At 37.1% G+C, this 20382-nt stretch overlaps 1 protein-coding gene across 6 annotated transcripts in view; it reads right to left on the minus strand.

Moving 5' to 3' along the window:
- Window positions 1-20382, minus strand: part of PLS3 (plastin 3) — a 105728-nt gene that overhangs the window by 33764 nt on the left and 51582 nt on the right. For all 6 annotated transcript variants that reach the window (XM_060182804.1, XM_060182808.1, XM_060182806.1 and 3 more), the window contains exon 3: window positions 7549-7712. In XM_060182804.1, the coding sequence (XP_060038787.1) occupies window positions 7549-7712 (164 nt within the window). The remainder of the gene's footprint in view (window positions 1-7548; window positions 7713-20382) is intronic.

Below are 20382 nucleotides of genomic sequence, written 5' to 3' on the forward strand. Positions count from 1 at the left end.
GTTGTGTGGAGTTGTACCCCTCTTATCCTATGGTTTTTGTCAGTATTTCCTTTTTATAAATAAAAAATTTAAAAGAAGTTCCAGGTTCAATCCCCCGCACTACTATATGGCAAAGCTGAGCAGTGCTCTGGTGTTAAAAAATAATAAAATAAAAAAGAGGGAAAGGAGTGATAACAACACCTGCAGCACTATTTTTTATAATAAAAAATAGAGAAGCTTTCAATAGAGAAGATGGGACATGGAACTCTGGTGGTAGGAACTGTTGGAATTTTACCCCTGTTATGTTATAATTTTGTTAATCATTATTAAATCACTATTAAAAACTTAAAAATCATTTTATTTATCTATCACCAGAGCACTACTCAGCTCTGGCTTATGATAACTATTTAAAATTAATGTTCTTTTTTTTACGCAGACTTAAAGTGAAAGGATGGAAAACTATCATACAAGCCAATGGCCCACAAAAAAAGGCAGGAACAGCTATCCTCATATCTGACATGATAGACTTTAAAATAGATAAGATTAAAAAAGATAGGAATGGACACTACTTAATGCTCAGAGGATCAGTCAATCAAGAGGACTTAACAATTATTAATATCTATGCACCCAATGAGAAGCCATCTAAATACATCAAACTTCTACTGAAAGAGCTACAGCAATATAATAACAGTAACACAATCATAGTAGGGGACTTCAACACCCCACTATCTCAACTTGACAGATCATCCAGGCATAAAATCAGTAAAGAAATAAGGGAGCTAAATGAAGAGATAGATAAACTAGAACTATTGGACATTTTCAGAGTCATTCATCCCAAGAAACTGGAATACACATTTTACTCAAATCCACATGGGTCATTCTCAAGGATAGACCATATGTTAGGCCACAAAGATAGCATGAGCCAATTCAAGAGCACTAAAATCATCCCAAGCATCTTCTCAGACCACAGTGGAATTAAACTAACACTTAACAATCAACAAAAGATTAGTAACAGTCCCAAAATGTGGAAGCTCAGCAGTACACTTCTTAACAACTTCTGGGTCAAAGAGGAAATCAAGGAAGAAATAAAAATGTTTCGAGAGTTCAATGAAAATGAAGACACAAGCTATCAAAATATTTGGGACACAGCTAAAGCAGTCCTAAGAGGGAAGTTCATAGCTATACAAGCACACATTAGGAAACAAGAAAAGGCACAAATAAACAGCCTGATTGCACATCTTAAAGACCTAGAAGAAGAACAAAAAAGGAATCCTAAAGCAACCAGAAGGACAGAAATCACTAAAGTTAGGGCAGAAATAAATAACATTGAGAATAGGAAAACCATACAAAAGATCAATGAAAGTAAATGTTGGTTCTTCGAAAGAGTAAACAAAATCGACAAACCTTTAGCCAGACTCACAAAACAAAAAAGGGAGAAGACCCAAATAAATCGGATAGTAAATGAAAGAGGAGATATCACAACAGACACTGCAGAAATTCAACATATCATGCGAGGCTTCTATGAACAACTATATGCCACAAAGCTAGAGAACCTGGAAGAAATTAATGATTTCCTAGATACCTACCAACTTCCAAAACTAAGTAAAGAGGAAGTGAATAACATGAACAGGCCCATCACAGCTAATGAAATTGAAACAGTTATCAAAAATCTCCCCAAAAATAAAAGTCCTGGACCAGATGGTTTTACAAATGAATTCTACAAAACTTTCAAAGAAGAACTAATACCTCTACTTTTAAAAGTCTTCCAGAAGATTGAAGACACTGGAATACTCCCTGCCAGCTTCTATGAAGCCAACATCACCCTGATACCAAAAGCAGACAGGGACACAACCAAAAAAGAAAACTACAGACCAATATCTCTGATGAACATAGATGCCAAAATATTGAACAAAATTCTAGCCAACCGGATACAGCAGTATATCAAAAAGATTGTTCATCATGACCAAGTGGGGTTTATCCCAGGCAGGCAAGGTTGGTTTAATATACATAAATCAATCAATGTGATCCACCACATCAACAAAAGCAAGACCAAAAACCACATGGTCATATCAATAGATGCAGAGACAGCCTTTGACAAAATACAACATCCCTTTATGATCAAAACACTACAAAAAATGGGAATAGATGGAAAATTCCTGAAGATAGTGGGGTCTATATATAGCAAACCTACAGCCAACATCATACTCAATGGTGAAAAACTGGAAGCATTTCCCCTCAGATCAGGTACTAGACAGGGCTGCCCACTATCACCATTACTATTCAACATAGTGTTGGAAGTTCTTGCCATAGCAGTCAGGCAGGAGCAAGGAATTAAAGGCATACAGATTGGAAGAGAAGAAGTCAAACTCTCCTTATTTGCAGATGACATGATAGTATACATGGAAAAACCTAAGGAATCCAGCAAGAAGCTTTTGGAAATCATCAGGCAATACAGTAAGGTGTCAGGCTACAAAATTAACATTCAAAAGTCAGTGGAATTCCTCTATGCAAACACTAAGTTAGAAGAAATTGAAATCCAGAAATCAGTTCCTTTTTCTATAGCAACAAAAACAATAAAATATCTAGGAGTAGACCTAACCAAAGAAGTGAAAGACTTGTATACTGAAAATTATGAATCACTACTCAAAGAAATTGAAAAAGACACAAAGAAGTGGAAAGATATTCCATATTGATGGGTTGGAAGAATTAACATCATCAAAATGAATATATTACCCAGAGCCATCTACAAATTTAATGCTATCCCCATCAAGATCCCAAGCACATTTTTTAAGAGAATAGAAAAAATGGTACAAATGTTTATCTGGAACCAGAAAAGACCTAGAATTGCCAAAACAATCCTGAGAAAAAAGAACCGAACCGGAGGCATCAAACTCCCAGATCTCAAACTGTATTATAGGGCCATTGTCATCAAAACTGCTTGGTACTGGAACATGAACAGATACACTGACCAGTGGAATAGAATTCAGAGCCCGGAAATGAGGCCCCACACGTATGGACATCTAATCTTTGACAAAGGGGCCCAGACTATTACATGGGGAAAGCAGAGTCTCTTCAACAAATGGTGTTGGAAACAATGGGTTGAAACATGCAGAAGAATGAAACTGAATCACTGTATTTCACCAAATACAAAAGTAAATTCCAAGTGGATCAAGGACTTGGATGTTAGACCAGAAACTATCAGATACTTAGAGGAAAATATTGGCAGAACTTTTTTCCGCATAAATTTTAAAGACATTTTCAATGAAATGAATCCAATTACAAGGAAGACTAAGGCAAGTATAAACCTATGGGACTACATCAAATTAAAAAGCTTAAAATTAAAATTAAATTAAATTAAATTAAAATTAAAATTAAATTAAAATTAAAATAGCAACAAGAATAATAATTAAAAAAATTAACTGGCTTTCAGTGTTTGAGGCTTGTTTTCAAATTATCAGGTTTGAGTCTGAAACTGCGATAATAATAAAAGAACACTATTAAGAAAAAACTATTACAACTAATAACAATATAACATTTGCTATATGCCTCACATTTTTCTATGCATTTTATTTATTTAAAGCCATATATGGGGTAATATTAGTGCAAGTCCTAAAATAGGCCAAACAACTTATTACCATCGTGAAAGTGGAAGTTTTCTTATTGTGAAAACAAGCTTAATGCAGGCACCTTTGGTAAAAGAAGTTTTATTAGGAGTCTTTTTACAGCTGTGGAAAAAAAACACCACACTACTGTAAGTTTAAAAACCTAGTAATTTAGCTTTGAAATACTTATAAGAGTGGTCTGGGATGGCACAGTGGATAAAGCATTGGACTCTCAAGCATGAGGTCAAGTTCAATACCCAGCAGCACATATACCAGAGTGATGTCTCGTTCTTTCTCTATCTTTCTCATAAATAAATCAAATATTTTTTTTTAAAAAGAAAATGCTCACATATACTAAATTATTAAATTAACTGTAATGTTTGAAATTTACATTCTTTTTAAAATGCACAGAAACTGATTTCATTTGTAACTTGTTTTACAGTTAATACCTCTTAAATAGTAATTTATGTAAAAAATAAAAATTTAACTTTGGAGATCATGTCTATTTCTATTCCCTGATGTTAATTTCTAACAGGAATGATGTACTTCCTCATTCTCTAGTCATATTTTCTTTGACACTACGGTATGACATAGATAACAAATCAGGTGGGATCTTTTTTTCAACACAGTCATGGTTGTGTCACTCTGAGATTTTAAGCAGGTTATTTTACTGTCCTCCATAGTTCACATTTCTTGAATAGCAAAGAGAAAAAGCAACTAGTCCTCTGTAATGCTGTATAAATTACTTCCTTCTTCAGGAATTCAGGCTTCCAAAGTTTTAAATGACGCGTACCTGAAACTTATATGTTATAATGCAGTGTTAACCAAAAATTGTAAAAATAAAAGAAAAGGACTATAACCATATTTATTCCTTCCAAATTAAACACAATTTAATAAAAAAGCTATCATTAATAGTGTCTTTAAAAAATCCCAGGCATTTGCCAACATCCATGTCCAGCGGAGAAACAATTACAGAAGCTGTATCTCCTGCCTTCTGTACCCCATAAAGAATTTTGGTCCATACTCCCAGAGGGGTAAATGTTAGGGGAAGATAATCAGAGGGCTCTGAACCTCATATTCCATCAGTACCTACCGAGAGAAGACAGAGAGAGAGAGAGAAGGGAGGAAAGGAAGGAAGGAAAGAAGGGAGGGAGGGAGGGAGGAAGGAAGGAAAGAAGGGAGGGAGGGAGGGAGGAAGGAAGGAAAGAAGGGAGGGAGGGAGGGAGGAAGGAAGGGTGGGTGGATGGAAGGACACTCAATAATAGTAGGTATGACTTAGGATGAAAAGGCAGGATTATAAAAAATTGGATAAATATATATAAATATAAATAGTTATAAAAATAATAGTCAACCCATATCTGTGATCTTGGGAAAACTAATAGTTTACAACAAAGGGAATGGGGACACAGACTCTGGTGGTGGGAAAGTTGTGGAATCATACTGTTGTTATCTTATAATTTTGTAAATCAATATATCACTCATGATAAATGAAAAAAAAAATCTCAGGCATTGACAAAATTATTAAAACCACATCTATACTCTTGAAGAATATAGCCACATCTCCTGAGTTAAAAGTCACAAAGTCTGTGCAGACACCACAATGTTTCAAAATACAACATTTAAATATTCCTCTAAGAAGATTTTTCTCAGGTCAGAGAGACAGTGATAGTTAAGAGTGCAGGACTTGTATTTCTGCAGTCCCAGGTCAATCTTTGCACTCTAATTTTCAGAGCTAAGCATTACTCTGGTCTCTTTTTCTCCCCCCCATAAAATTTTTTTTGTATTCACTCCCCAGCACCACCAAAAACCAGAACTAAGCAGTGTTCTGAGTTTCTTTCTTTCTTCTTCTTTTTAAAAAAATATTTATTTATTTATTTATTCCCTTTAGTTGCCCTTGTTGTTTTATTGTTGTAGTTATTATTGATGTCGTTGTTGTTGGGTAGGACAGAGAGAAATGGAGAGAGGAGGGGAAGACAGAGAGGGGGAGAGAAAGAGAGACACCTGCAGACCTGCTTCAACACTTGTGAAACAACTCCCCTGCAGGTGGAGAGCCGGGGCTCGAACCGGGATCCTTAGGCCAGTCCTTGTGCTTTGCGCCAAGTGCGCTTAAACCGCTGCGCTACTGCCCAGCTCTCTCTGGGTTTATTTCTGTCTCTCATAAAATAAAATAAAATAAAATAAAATAAAACAATACAAAATGATAAATTTTAATAAAATTGAAAACCATTAAAATACCATCTTCTTCAGAGATTTTCTAATTTTGTCCTTAAAAATTCTGGTACACTGCAATTCCTGATGATTTAGATCTATCCTTTCTAGCAGATTAAAAAACACTTCTGAGCAGAGAATTATATCAAAAGCAACCAAACGTAGTTAAGTACTCATTGCTCTAAGCTGCTTTAAATTCACAACTGAACATGCAGTTATAAGGGGAACAAGTTATAGGTCAGAGAACATGCAAGTGCTCAAATTGCAAGTCAATTACAACTTACTATTGAACATAGAATTCAAGACAAAGGCTTTGGCAATAACTGGAGATAAAAAAGGGGGGTGGGGAGGAAATCAGTATTTCAAAAGAAAATGGCAAGAGCTATATAATTATTATACAAGTCTGCATTTTAAAACCCATAATAGCCCCACAAAATGCTATCAGCTGTACAAGCATCATTATTTAGTCATTTTTGCTTCTTGTGCTCTTTTAGTGCTGTAATGGAGTTCTTGCTAATTGGAGAAGTTATCTGAATTTCACTTGCTATAGTTAGCCAGGATTACTGATGACAGAGTATAAGCTACCATGGAATATAGAATAGTAGGAAGTTTGTGAAAATTACAGGGCATTAGTTACCTGTTTGCAATATATAGGAAGGAGTGATTAATTAGATCTAGACAAGCTTCATTAAAAAATTATCTTTATTTATTGGCTAGAGACAGCCAGAAATCTAGAGGGAAGAGGGAGAAAGACACCTGCAACACTGCTTCAACACTTGTGAAGCTTTCCCCCTGCAGGTGGAGACCAGAGACTTGAACCTGGGTCCTTGCGCGTTGTAATGCCTACGCTCAACTGAGTGCGCCACCACTCAGCCCCCAAGCTTCAGTTTTAATAACAAAAATAATATAATAATAATAATAATAGTGAGCAGTCATAATGTATGAAATATATCTCCAACATTTTGGCAATAATACAGACTGATAGTGGCATACATCTATAGAACCTTGACCTTCCTAGCTTGCAGCTGAAAGCATTAGGCTTCAATAACAAAAGTTAACATTACACTCTCCAAACCCTAAGTACCTAACACAAAACTAGGTACATAACACTAAACTAGGCACATAAAACTAAATAAACTGGGTTTGGGGGAGCAGTGGGGTTGAAGAATCAGGCAACGAGACGCTAACTTTGAAGAATATTAGATGATACTAGAGAAGTAAACAAAAAGTTTAAATGCCTCTTCCAATGAACAGAAAAGCTATACTTCCAACTTTTAATTAGCAAAATTATCATTCTGGAGAAAATGGTACATTTAGCTACTACCACAAGGGTAGCAAACATCTTTTTAACTAGAAAGTTCAACTCAGGAAGAGTCCAAGACTGTGATTCAGGGTGTATCATTAAAAGTTGAGAGCATACTCTACTGAAGGAGATAAGAGACAGCACTTTAAGGATGCCACTTAGCACCTGGAAATATGTGCTTTAGTGATGCCTCAAAAGGATTGCTTCTTACATACAGTGAGCAGTGTATTCTATCTTTTCACCATAATCTTTTATTCTGCCAGTGTTCTTTCTCTCACTTTTTTCGTTAAGCTATTCTAATGGCTAAAAGTGGGCAGAGTGAGAGTAACTTTATTATTTATAACGGTACTAATATTTTATATTCAGGAATGTAATAAGAACACTTAGTAACATTAGATCTCACTAGTCAAAGAAACAACCATTACTTCTAACAATGGTAGATTTTCACATACTTACATAAACAAATTCATCAAAACTTATCTTCCCATCTTTATTCCTATCACCATCCAGCATGAGTTTCTGAATAATTTCTCTCACTTTGTATCCTGGTAATGGCATATTAGCTTCCTTGAAAAGCTCATGAAGTTCATAGTCACAAATGAATCCATTGCTGTTGAGATCTTTACAAAAAGGGAGATCAAGCAGGAAAAAAGGGGGGGGAGAGAAAAAAGCAGGGAAAATTAATTTATTACAATATTTTTTAAATTTGATTTTCAGTTCATAAGTTTAAATATAATCTTTTCTTACTGTATGATACTCAAAGTAGTTTGAAAGGAAATGCAAATTTTAATGAAAAGAACAAGGGTTTGTTATGTACCTTGCATTCTAAATAGAATGTAATCAACTTTAAAGATATAATCTCTGTTATTAAGAAAGATTAGCTGTTTAATAAAAAAACAGACATAGTATGAAATAATTTCTACTAACATGATCTGAAAGTTCTATTTCTTATTCATCCACTATGTCTAATAAGATAGTTTTATTAATGCTGACTACATTACAAAGCACATTTAAGATTACGTTACCATCTTTAGTGTAAATTTAAAGTTAACAGAATACAACATTAATACAAGACAAATACAGAGTTCATAGTAATATGCAGTGTTAAGGATAACTCTATGATCTTTTTATTTTTATGATATGGTAACTTCAGCGGTATCTAAATAAATACTGAAAAGCTGACCAATCACCAAAAATTAGTTTACGGGGAAAGAGAGCTAATGGACTGAGGGTTGCAATCATTTGATTTTTTTTAAGAATGAAAATAAAACTGGATTTTCATCTGCAATTTCAAATACTTATTATTTAGCAACATTTTATTCCTAGAATCCCTCTCATTATTCATGGAAAATTTAATTACCATAATACTAAATGTCAGTGATCTGAATCGAAAAAAAAAATACTGTTCAAGAGAATATATCTGAAAAGTTCATCTATGTGACACAGTACTTAAAAACGGTATCAGGGGAGTCGGGCTGTAGCACAGCGGGTTAAGCGCAGGTGGCGCAAAGCACAAGGACCGGCATAAGGATCCCGGTTCGAACCCCGGCTCCCCACCTGCAGGGGAGTCGCTTCACAGGTGGTGAAGCAGGTCTGCAGGTGTCTATCTTTCTCTCCTCCTCTCTGTCTTCCCCTCCTCTCCCCATTTCTCTCTGTCCTATCCAACAATGACAACAACAATAATAACTACAACAATAAAACAACAAGGGCAACAAAAGGGAATAAATAAATAAAATAAATATTAAAAAAAACAGTATCAGAAGCTGGGGTTATGGATCGACCTGTCAACACCCATGTCCAACTCAGATCAGAAGCAATTACAGAGGCCAGACCTCCACCTCATGCTCCTCAGAGACCTTTGGTCCATTCCTCCCAGAGGGATAATGAATAGGGAGGGGATGGGATATGGCATGCTGGTTGGTGGTGGGAGTTGTGTGAATTGTGCCCCTTTTATCCCATGATCTTGTCTATCGGTATCAAATCACTAATAATACAAAAAAGAGAAGCTGAAAAATAAGAAAACACAAAGCAGAACTAGGACTAGGTTTGGTATACTGCACCAAAGTAAAAGATATGGGGTGCAGAGGAGGGTTCAAGTCCTGGAACATGATGGCAGAGGGGGTTCAACCGTTATGTGGAAAACTGAGAAATGGTATACATGTACAAACTACTATATTTTCCTGTTGACTATAAATTGTGAGGATGTGGTTGAGCTTGGCAGGGCTTGACCTGAGGAGTGCGTCTATCCTGTCAGTCTCTCTCTCTACCTAGAGGTTGAGAAAGGAGGGACTGGAGTAACCCCAAAGGTTTGTTCCGTCTTATCAGATGCTCTGCCTCACAAAGTACACTGCATTCCTGATACTATGACCATTAGATAGAAAGGGGGAGATATTGGGAAATTGTGAGGATGTGGTTGAGCTCTGCAGGGCTCACAAAGCACCCTGCATTCCTGATACTATGGCCTATCTGCATAATTATTGTTTTGCCTGAAAGATCCCCACCCATTCCATTCCTATGATCTATTTTCTTTCTACCCTCAAGATCCTCCCTGACTGCAGGGTAGTATTAATCCTACCAGTTAAAACCCTCACAACAGTTGCTAAGGAAGTGTCTACCTTCCCAGCCCCTTTTGCCTTTCTCTGCCCCTTTCCTAGCCATTTCCATTTCCAACTTGCCACTTCCGGGTCTGCCCTTTAAAAGCCTTGGCTCTCTGATCAATAAAGATTTGCATTGCCTCAACGTGTTTGGTTCCTGAGTCATCTCTTTCACGTCGCTGAGTGAGTAGTAGCCCAGGCTGGCTCTGGTCGAGTTCTCTCCAAACCAGAGAGTATGCGCCCAGGAAGAGGCACCCCCATGCTCGCCCAGCACCCAATAAAGAAAAAAAAGTGTTAGATATGGTTCTTGGAATCAAAGATACTGGAAGCAATGAAAACAGTCTTACTGTCAAAGAACCCTTTATTCTAATAATAAGCAATGTATAAAGACTATAATAACATAGGTGCAATGAAGAAAAAAACACAGTAAGGGGTTAGAATGGAGGCTATTTTGACCCCCAGAATATATTCAGAAGCATTTAGAAACACTTTTGATGATCAAAATGTGAGGGAAGGGGAGAGCATGCTCCTATCATCTAGTGTGTACTGCCCAGAGATGACGCTAAATATCCTACAAGACTTTTTTTTGTCCCCACACCCCTAACTAGTCCAACCCTGCAGCAAAAAAAAATGTCAACAGGGCTTAAATTGAGCAACCCTGTTAATTATAGTGACAGGCAAGGGAGGATGGAGACGGAATTTACATTTTTAGGTAACATGCCCAAGTATGACCACTCTGATGAGATTAATATTTGAATGAAGACTTGCATGAGGTAAGGAAGCAAATTCTACAGCTAGATAGTAGGGAAAGGAATTTAGGTATAGGAAACTTTCTGTGATGGTGAAGAGTGGTACATTTAGAAATAGCCAAGATCCATTTTTGGCAAGCAGAATGAGTAAAGGAGAAAAGTGAAAGATGAGGGTGTGGAACATATCATAAAAGCTCTTACTGGCAATGGAACACACTTGGGATTTTATTCTAAGTGTGAGTGAAGTGCAATTCATACTAGCCAATTTTTGCTAATTATTAAACCATTCCTCCATACTTCGATGGCTGATGAAATTTTTTTGTTGAGTGTAAATGAAGTATACTTCCAGAGCCAAACAAGTTATCTTAAATATCATTTAGTGCATTTAAAAATCTACCCTCAACCAAATTGATGTAGTCAGTGTTATCATACCATGTTTCACTTCGGACTGTATCCAGTGACGTCAAGCCTGAGAGGTCAATCCTTCAGCTTCTGGTGAAACCTTTACTAACACATGGGACTCCCTAGTTCCATTTCAAATGGCCCATTCTTTAACAAAGTTGCAGACCCTAGATATAGACCAGGGCTCAAGGACAGGGTACACGTGCAACATGTATCTATAAACTATTGGAAAACATATACCTCAAAGTGGAAGTGCTCAATGGTCTGTAGTGAATAGACTTAGACTCAGTAAATGCAGTAAGCAAGTAGAAAGACCTTTAAAAAGATACCATAAAGTACCTAATCAAATATTTACTACTTAGGCCTGGACACCCTCCACTCCTACCCCATACTTGACTTTCCTCAATCACTTTAAATCTAACCTCAACAGATAAAGTAAGGGCTACAAAAGCTTGTTAAGGGCAAGAGAGAGGCACACTTTAATGATGGCCTTTTTGGTCAATATCAGTCCATCTCATCATCTGGGACTCAAGTCAGGGAACCCTTAGATTCCCACATGGATATGATGAGCCTAGACCTCTAGTGGATCCCTCTCTCCACCATTGCTGGTCCTCTCCATCAGAAACATAGTCATAAGCCCTCTTGTGGGCGTCTACAGGAACTTGCCCTCAATGGACAGCAGCGATGGTAGGGATTGCCCCACTATCTGAAGGGAGGTTGGGTCAACCTACTCTGCCAATCAAGGAAGAACTGATTCTGAAATGAGTGCAGCCTAAAATGATCCTAGCTGTGACCATGGACTGTGAGCTCAGACTAACGGACTCAGAGGTTACACAGGCTACTGTACTAAATGTGAATAGACATGGGCCCTAGGTCAGATCCAGGGGGTTAACAGCTAATGGTATTTACTTATTTTCCTCATATTTGGGAGCTACTCTCTGCCTGAATCCAGCTTTCTAGGCCTAGTCTCAACTCTGACACTATCATCCCAGACAATACTTTTAGTCTAACTGCATGTTAGCTATCAGGCTCAAACAAAATTTACCAAAATCATACACCCCTCTGAACATACTTGAAATAGACTTCCTTCTCACATGAAGAGCCCTAGTTTCATCAGCTCTGGTCTCACCTTTGAGTTCCTGTTTATTAAGCATTTGTCCTGCTTTATATCTTACCACCTTTTAGCCACCAAGCTACAGACACTATCATGATGCCATCCTGACTTCCCTGGGCAGAAAAATCTCAGCAATGTGTCCCAGAACCTCACCTTTCTAGAACCCCACCTCAGTAGTGAAAGATAGAAAAAGGCTGGGGTAAACATGCCTATATCCACGTCCAGCAGAGAAGCAATTACAGAAATCAGACCTTCCACCTTTTGCATCTCATGAAGAATTTTGGTCCATACTCCCAGAGGGCAAAAAACAGGGAAATTTCCAATGGAAGAGATGGGACATGGAACTCTGATGTTGGGAACTGTATGGTATTGTACCCCTGTTATCTTATAATCTTGTTAATCATTATTAAATCACTGATAAAAATTTTAAACCTACCACAATATTATTTTTAAATATTTAAAAAACTTTAACCCCAAATTATTCAATACCTTTGAAAATCACTAATATTTCATTCCAAATATTCTCCTGGGGCATATATTTACTTTCTTTGAATTTTTAAAAAAGTCACTCAGCAAGCACTTTATTACCAAATGTTTTACATATATAAATCAGTTCAGCTACAACATCTGTAGTCAGTTAAAAAAAAAAAAACATTAAGTAACCCAAATAGCATTATGGTAGTATTTTGGCAACTTCTAATGAATGAAATTCTTAGGTTTAAACACACCTTCCCCCATGGAAACACCAATTTGTTTCTTCTATTTTCTTTTTAAAAAAAGTAAAAAATAGAGCTCAGTATTTGGCAGTACATGTGATATATGGGTTATGTGGACAACTGGGAAATATTATGCATATACAAGCTATTGTATTTTACTGTCACCTGAAAACCATTAATCCAAATAAAGAAATAAAAAAATGTGATACATGGACTAAATTCAACTCAACTATTAATTATGTACTAGTTACCTTCCAGGCTTTAGTTTTTCCTCTATAAAAGAAATACACTGGGAGTTGGGCGGTAGCGCAGTGGGTTAAGCGCATGTGGCACCAAGTGCAAGTACTGGAGTAATGATCCCGGTTGGAGCCCCAGCTCCCCACCTGCAGGGGAGTCGCTTCACAGGCGGTGAAGCAGATCTACAGGTGTCTATCTTTCTCTACCCTCTCTGTCTTCCCCTCCTCTCTCCATTTCTCTCTGTCCTATCTAACAATGATGACATCAATAACAACAATAATAACTACAACAATGAAAAACAACAAGGGCAAAAAAAGGGGAAAATGCACTGAAGCAATGGGTAGTGGCACACCTGGTTGAGCACAGGTTACAATGTGCAAGGACTCAAACCCAGGTTTGAGCTCCCTGCCCCCACATGCAGGAGGAAAGCTTTGCAAATGGTGAAGCAGTGCTGCAGGTTTTTCTCTGTCTCCCTCTCTATTTCCCCCTTCCCTCTTGGTTTCTGGCTGTCTCTACCCAACAAATAAATAAATATAAAAAATTTAAAAGTTCACTTATATGCATATATACATATACATATATATGGGAGAGAGAGAGATAGATACATTGGACTCAATGATTCCTAAGTCTGCTTTTGGTCTCTAATACACTGATTCTCTGTTTATCCACAAACCATGAATACACACACTTAAGGGAGATATAGCTCAATAGTAGAGAACATGCCTTAACACATGTGTTAAGCCCCTGGACTGGATCTCTGGTACTATACTATGGGAGCACCATGGACAGTGGGAAAGGAACCCTATGGAGGATAGAGTGGTGTGCTTCTCTCTCTTTCTTTCTCTCCCTCCCTTTCCCCCTCTCACTCTCCTTCCTAACTTATCTCCACTCCCAAGATAATCACACAAAAATTGGGTCAGGCTAACAGCTCAATGGTACAATATATTAACAAGGCCCTGTCCTCATTCCCTGTATCGCACAACTGGAGACAATATCATAATACATACTACAAACAAATATGTAGCAATAACATTCTAGTCATTGCTCCATTTCATTAATTAAATATAATAGTCTTTGCTTCATGTATGTTAGGAGAGACAATTACTCCTTGCCCACTATCAAAACTTTGTATAATTTATTATTTTATTTTGATAGAGGCATATGGTCAAATGTATTATATTTCCCCTAATTTCTGAAATAGTAACATATCTTAGCACAATTTAATCTCATTATGATTCCTGCTTAATATAGCAGGTACTTAAATGTTCTCTTTTTTCTATTCACATAATAGGATGTGGAAGGTAGAGATATTCTAAAGTTAGAGCTGGAGCATGATAATAAATTGAAGGCCACCTGAAAATGGTAAATGTTCTGAGAGTTTAGTCTGCCGGGCAATTCGTAGGCATTGTGTAGAACACAAATGTAGGTAATAGGAAGGACTCTCACTTGCATCAGACCTCTATTCAGACAACCTATTCCCAACTCGTGACACCACCTTCCCAGACAATACTTTCAGACCTGCATGTTAACTATCAGGCTCAGGCAAAAATTAGTAGTGATAGGCTGGGGGTATAGCATAATGGTTATGCAAAGAGACTTTCATGCCTGAGGCTCTCAAGTCCCAGGTTCAACCCCCCACACCGCCCTAAGCCAGAGCTGAGCAGTGCTCTGGTAAAAAAAAAAAAAAAAAAAGTAGTCATGGACCCCTTGGAATATACCTAAAATAGAACTACTAGCTTCTTCCAAATCTCATCTGCTATATTCTGACCTTTAGGTTCCTGATTATCAAGCAATTGTTCTGCTTTATATCTTAATGCTTTCCAGCCACCAAGTTGCAGATGCTACCATGACGCCATCCTGACTTCCCTGGGCAGACAACCTTAACAATGTGTCCTGGAACCCTACCTCTCCAGAGTCCTGCCCAACTAGGGAAAGACATAAACAGGCTGGGGGTATGGATTGACCTATCAATGACCATGTCCAGTAGAGAAACAGTTACAGAAGCCAGACCTCCTACCTTCTGCACCCCATAAAGATTTTTGGTCCATACTCCTAGAGGGATAAAGAACAGGGAACCTTCCAGTGGAATGGATGAGCTATAGAACTCTGGTGGTGGGCATTGTATCCCTCTTATCCCACAGTTTTGTCAATCACTATTAAATCACTAATAATAATAATAAAAGGACAGATGACTCTTGTGATTACAAGATGTTAGGAAGAAACCACCCTCACATATAACTATGTGACAACTTGTGGCACCTCCATTCTGAAGTAAGTAATAATCAGATATACTTGAAAAGAACATTTTAAAGAACTTGGAAAAATCAGAATTTACCATCGCATGGCAATATCCCTTATTAGATAGCAAGCTTCTTGATAAAGATTTTCCTAAATCTTTTCAGCTCCAGTACCATCTTGGGACACAGCATCTTATATACAGTAAATAATGGGATTTATTTTTTAACTACTAACTCAAGTGTAAATCAGAGAAAGAATGCTCTAATCTAATGAGCATTAAAAAAAAAAAAACTACAGAAACAATGGCCAAAACATACAGAAATAGCACTAAAAGACTGAATGGCAATTCATCAGGAAACCATAATGACAGAAATATCCCCTAAACAACGTTCAATCTCATTCCCTTTGTTCTAATCCTGTCTCCACCCAGAAGCCTTTAGATCTATAATTTGGTTTTCTAAGTGAACACACCCACCAAGGAGTACCCAAGGAGACAACCAGTGATGGTTGTCAGTTCAGGATCTCTCTCTCTCTCTCATTCTAAATATGGAACCTTGCTTTTGAGGTTCAATAAGAAATACCATGTGCTTAGCAGCTACCAAGCAAACTGAGTGCTTACTCTGTGGCGCGCAATGTGCTAAACACAAAAGACCTAGAAATTAACCAAACATAACTCCTGGCTCTTACTTCAATGTCCTTGTAAGAAACTTAAATTTCAGAAATCTGCTGGTTGTTAAGACAGCCAGAAGATTCCTCCTCCCCAAGCCCCGATTTTTTCAACCTTAGCATTGCACAGCGCTGGTTTATGGTGATGCAGGTGATTTGAATCTGGGACTTCAGAGCCTCAGGCATGAAAGTCTTTTGCAAAATCACTATGCTACCTCCTCTGCTCAGAAATGTGGTCACTTGGAATAGCTATTTTTAATCTTTTCTGAGGTGAGAAAAGCATCAGTGAGCACATGTCATTTAGTTTTACACATTTAAAAAAAAGTTTTACCTACTCTTATTTCTCCAAACTTTATCAGTAGATCTAGTTTGTACTACCTCTGAAGATCACTTTAGTCTTAGTACTAGTAAATTGGGTGGTGCCTTTCTTAAGAGTTCCTAAACCATATCTTTGGAAGAAAACAATTTCATATTCAATATGATGGGAACAGGAGCTTTAGAAATTAATCTCTAAATTAATTAATTAATTTCTAAATTAATTAATTAATTAATTTTTTTCAATTAATTTTTACAAAATCTCCCAGCTGGTAAATTACTCAAAAGACAAAATAGTGTGCAATTATTTTTACAAAAATTTATTTCTAATTTCCAGTACATAAGTACACACACACACACACACCCTGAAACAACACCAGGGATTTAATGTGCTGTTCTTTGGAAGGCCAGAAAATCAGGTAGCAAAATGTTTTGTCTGTGTGTTTTGTAGACATAGACAAGGGAGGGGGGGAGAGAGAGAGAGACAGACAGTCCACAAGCACCAAAGCTTCCTTTAATGTGGTGGGGGCTGGGTTCAAACTTGCATGGCAAATAAGAGCACTATCCAAGTGAGGTATTTCACCAGACTGCAGTGGCATTTTTAGAAGCTTCTATTTTAACAATAACAATAAAAAACTCCAGGCTGTGTGGTGTTTTCCTATCCTGATTTTGACACAGACATGATAATGTAGCAATAAGCTGACGTAACAAACACAACCTACATTAAAAAGCTTCCCCAGCCCATCTCCCAGAGCTACATGGTGAGGCAGAGGGAAGGGGAGGGAGAGACCACAGCACCAAAGCTTCCTCCAATGTGGTAGATGCCAGATTTGAATCTTAGTCACACACATGGCTAAGCAGTACACACTATTCATATAAGCTGTTCAGCTGGTCTTGAAAAGTCTTAAGTGCAAACTTAAAACCACAACCTCCTAGCAAGATGGCAGTCTTTTATTTTTACATTAAAGGTCCCAATATTCTTTCTGGCCTCTTTGCCACTTCTTCATTAACTATACACTGGCATGGGATGGAACAGGTTTTATACTTTGAATACTCTTGCTACAGCAACATGCTTTCAACCATATTTTCAACTGATGTTATCAGTCAACGTATGAGCAGTCTGTATTATTCAGAGCATTCTCAATGTCTCTGCAAGAATATGACTCAGTTATTTTGGTAGAGAAAATACAATCACTTGATCTGGGAGGTGGCAATGAACTCTCAAGCATGAGGTCCTGAGTTAAAATCCCCAGCAGCACATGTACCAACCAGTGTGATGTCTGGTTCTTTCTCTCCTATCATTCTCATTAATAAATAAATATTTTTTTTAAAAAAGAGAGAAAGTACAATCAGTTACAGTCAACATTAACAGGTCTCAAGAAAAAAAATAAAATAACTTATACTTAGCCATGTAACAAACTTCCCCACAGAAAAAGCAGAGCCAAATTTTAAGAAATTGACCAAGTGCTCTTATTTTTCAAGAAAAACAATTAAACTTTCAAAATGATTAAAAGGCTCCTAATGCTGCACCAGAGAGGCCTCAGAAAGGAACAAGCTATCACAAATTCCCTCTCTGATGACACATTAAAAGAAATAGCTTTATTCTCTTCTACCAAGTATGATTTCAAATGCCAGTTAACTCTCCCAACACCCTCCCTCAAGTAACCTTGAAGTAAATAAACTTATTATATGACCATGCTCCTGCAGAAGTTTGAATCACACCAAGAATGCATATCCTTAAAAGGAAATATTTTCCTTCCCCTTGCATCCTGTTATTTTAGCTATTTTAAGTACTTGTCTGGAGAAAGCTGAACCAGAATTCAAGTGGTTTTGATTTTAGCTGCTGTTGTACAATGCCCATGCCCAGGTGGTATGTGGTATGAACTAGCACTTCAAGTCCATCTTTGGAGGGCGCTGCTTTGTCTTATAAATCTGACAGTAAGAAAGGCTGGGTTTCCTTTGACACCTAGGTTGTGAAAGTCCATGTGTTGCTTTGACCATTGTTGAATCTGTGTAAATCTAGTTTTTCTTTGTAAAAGAAATCTGTGTAAATCTAGTTTTTCTTTGTATGTGTGTTCTCATCTGTAAGACATATGCGACCTCTTTTCTAACCCACTAAGGACAGTGTTCACTAGGACTTAAAGAAGAAAACCAAGTGCAGATGCACATCTTTTAAAAAAAAGGGGGAGGGTTTAAAAGCTCCATTCAGTTTAACCAATATATTCCACACTTTTTTTTTGCACTAACATAAATGGCAAAAGGAATCTGTGCTTTAATAATAATGGATTTACACACTTAAACGCACACAACCATGAATGCCCATGAAAGCACATGAAGCCTTGATTTAAAAGATTTGTGCAGAAGAATTTATACTATATTTTACCCTAAGATCTAAGTAGTAAAGCCAACCTTTCATTAGACATTAAAACTTTAGAAAAAGCAGCTGCTAAATATCTCCAGATGCTCAGCTAAATATGGGTTTTGCCTTTCACAGCTTATACCTTTTGAGGTAGTTCATTCTAGGAAATCTAACAGGCAGTTTAATGAATCCCAGCTATGGGGAGAACAGTGTTCATGGCCTAAGAGTTCATCCTTACTGTGGGTTCACAGTGATGGATGATAAGGATAGCTACAAGTTGAAAAAGGTTAGAGGGATGAGGGAGGGCAATAAAAAATGTCTACCCTTATCCAATTCAAAATTTCACGCAGTTGGGCCATCATTTTCTACCTGCTGCCATTCTTCTACTTAAAAAAAAAATACCTGCAAGCATGTCCACAAGAATGTACTCTCACATGTGTGAACTCATTCTTGTACTAGAATTCTATACATCTGTACTCATATTTCACACTATCAAAAGATAGTTTTGAGACTATCCTGAAGTTATCATTTCTATTATTTTACTGATCATTGACCAAATGATCCAGTGAAGAGCACTAGCTATTATGACTACCTTTTTGTTGGGCAAGCTTTTTATTTTTAAGGCATAATTAAATAAATATGTGCTGGTGTAATTTTATTGAATACCAACAGTAAATTAAACTAAGCCACCACAATTTTTGAAATATCATCTTGATGTAGTTTTTATAGACTAGAGAATATCAAGTAATTTGAAACAACTCAACTTCCTGAAATGAAGAAAAAAATTTGGTAGAACTTCAATCACTATAACCAAAAATATTTTGGCTTAGGTTAGTGGGATGCCTCAGAGGAATATTATATCCCCCAGCATTTGAGAAAATCCATTATTCTTTTATTGTAAAAGTGTTGAAATCATGTTAAAAGAAAAAACCTGGGAGTCGGGCTGTAGCACAGCGGGTTAAGTGCAGGTGGCGCAAAGCACAAGGACCGGCATAAGGATCCCGGTTCGAACCCCGGCTCCCCACCTGCAGGGGAGTTGCTTCACAGGCGGTGAAGCAGATCTGCAGGTGTCTATCTTTCTCTCCCCCTCTCTGTCTTCCCCTCCTCTCTCCGTTTCTCTCTGTCCTATCCAACAACGACGACAACAACAATAACTACAACAATAAAACAACAAGGGCAACAAAAGGGAATAAATAAATAAAATAAAAATAAAATATTAAAAAAAACCCTCTAGTCATAGCTCAAAAGAAAAAAATGAAATCTAAATGTTTGTAGGACTACAATCAATGTGAAAAGATGTACACTACATCAATGAGTCTTCATTGCCAGTAATCATCTAAATAACCTTTAGCTTCCATTATGGGAGATGACCTTCTTTGAATGAACAAGATTTTTATTTTTTAGGTTGAAAAAAAATTACTTCTTAAATTTTTTGAAAAGTTTTGTTTATTCTTCTTTAGAAAGCAGTTATGTAGCACAGAAGCACTGAAATTAAAACAGAAAGATCATGAAGTAGCAAAAATTTGTGAGCCATGACTTCTGCTATCCCAGTGGAAAGTACTGGAAACAAATGTTGAGAAAATTGAGGTAATTAAATGAAAATGCACAGCTTGGAGCTTAATACTTAGCAGGTGCAGAAAGTGAGTGAAAGGAGAACTTTAAATGCTAATACTAGATTTATCGCTAGTAAAGAGAGTTTCAAAGCACAATTAATTAACTGAACAAAACCTATGATTAGAGCTAATTACAGAGATTTCCCCCACATGCTATGATTTTGCTGAATTTCTAAAGCAAAAATCAAGACTATTATTGTTAATAGTTGGGGGAAAATCATATAATGATTTCCATATTTTGTCACAACAAAACTGAGACAGAATAATTCTCTTCCCCATAGCACTAC

Source organism: Erinaceus europaeus, chromosome X (assembly GCF_950295315.1).
Source record: "Erinaceus europaeus chromosome X, mEriEur2.1, whole genome shotgun sequence".
In the NCBI taxonomy this organism is placed as follows: Eukaryota; Metazoa; Chordata; class Mammalia; order Eulipotyphla; family Erinaceidae; genus Erinaceus; species Erinaceus europaeus.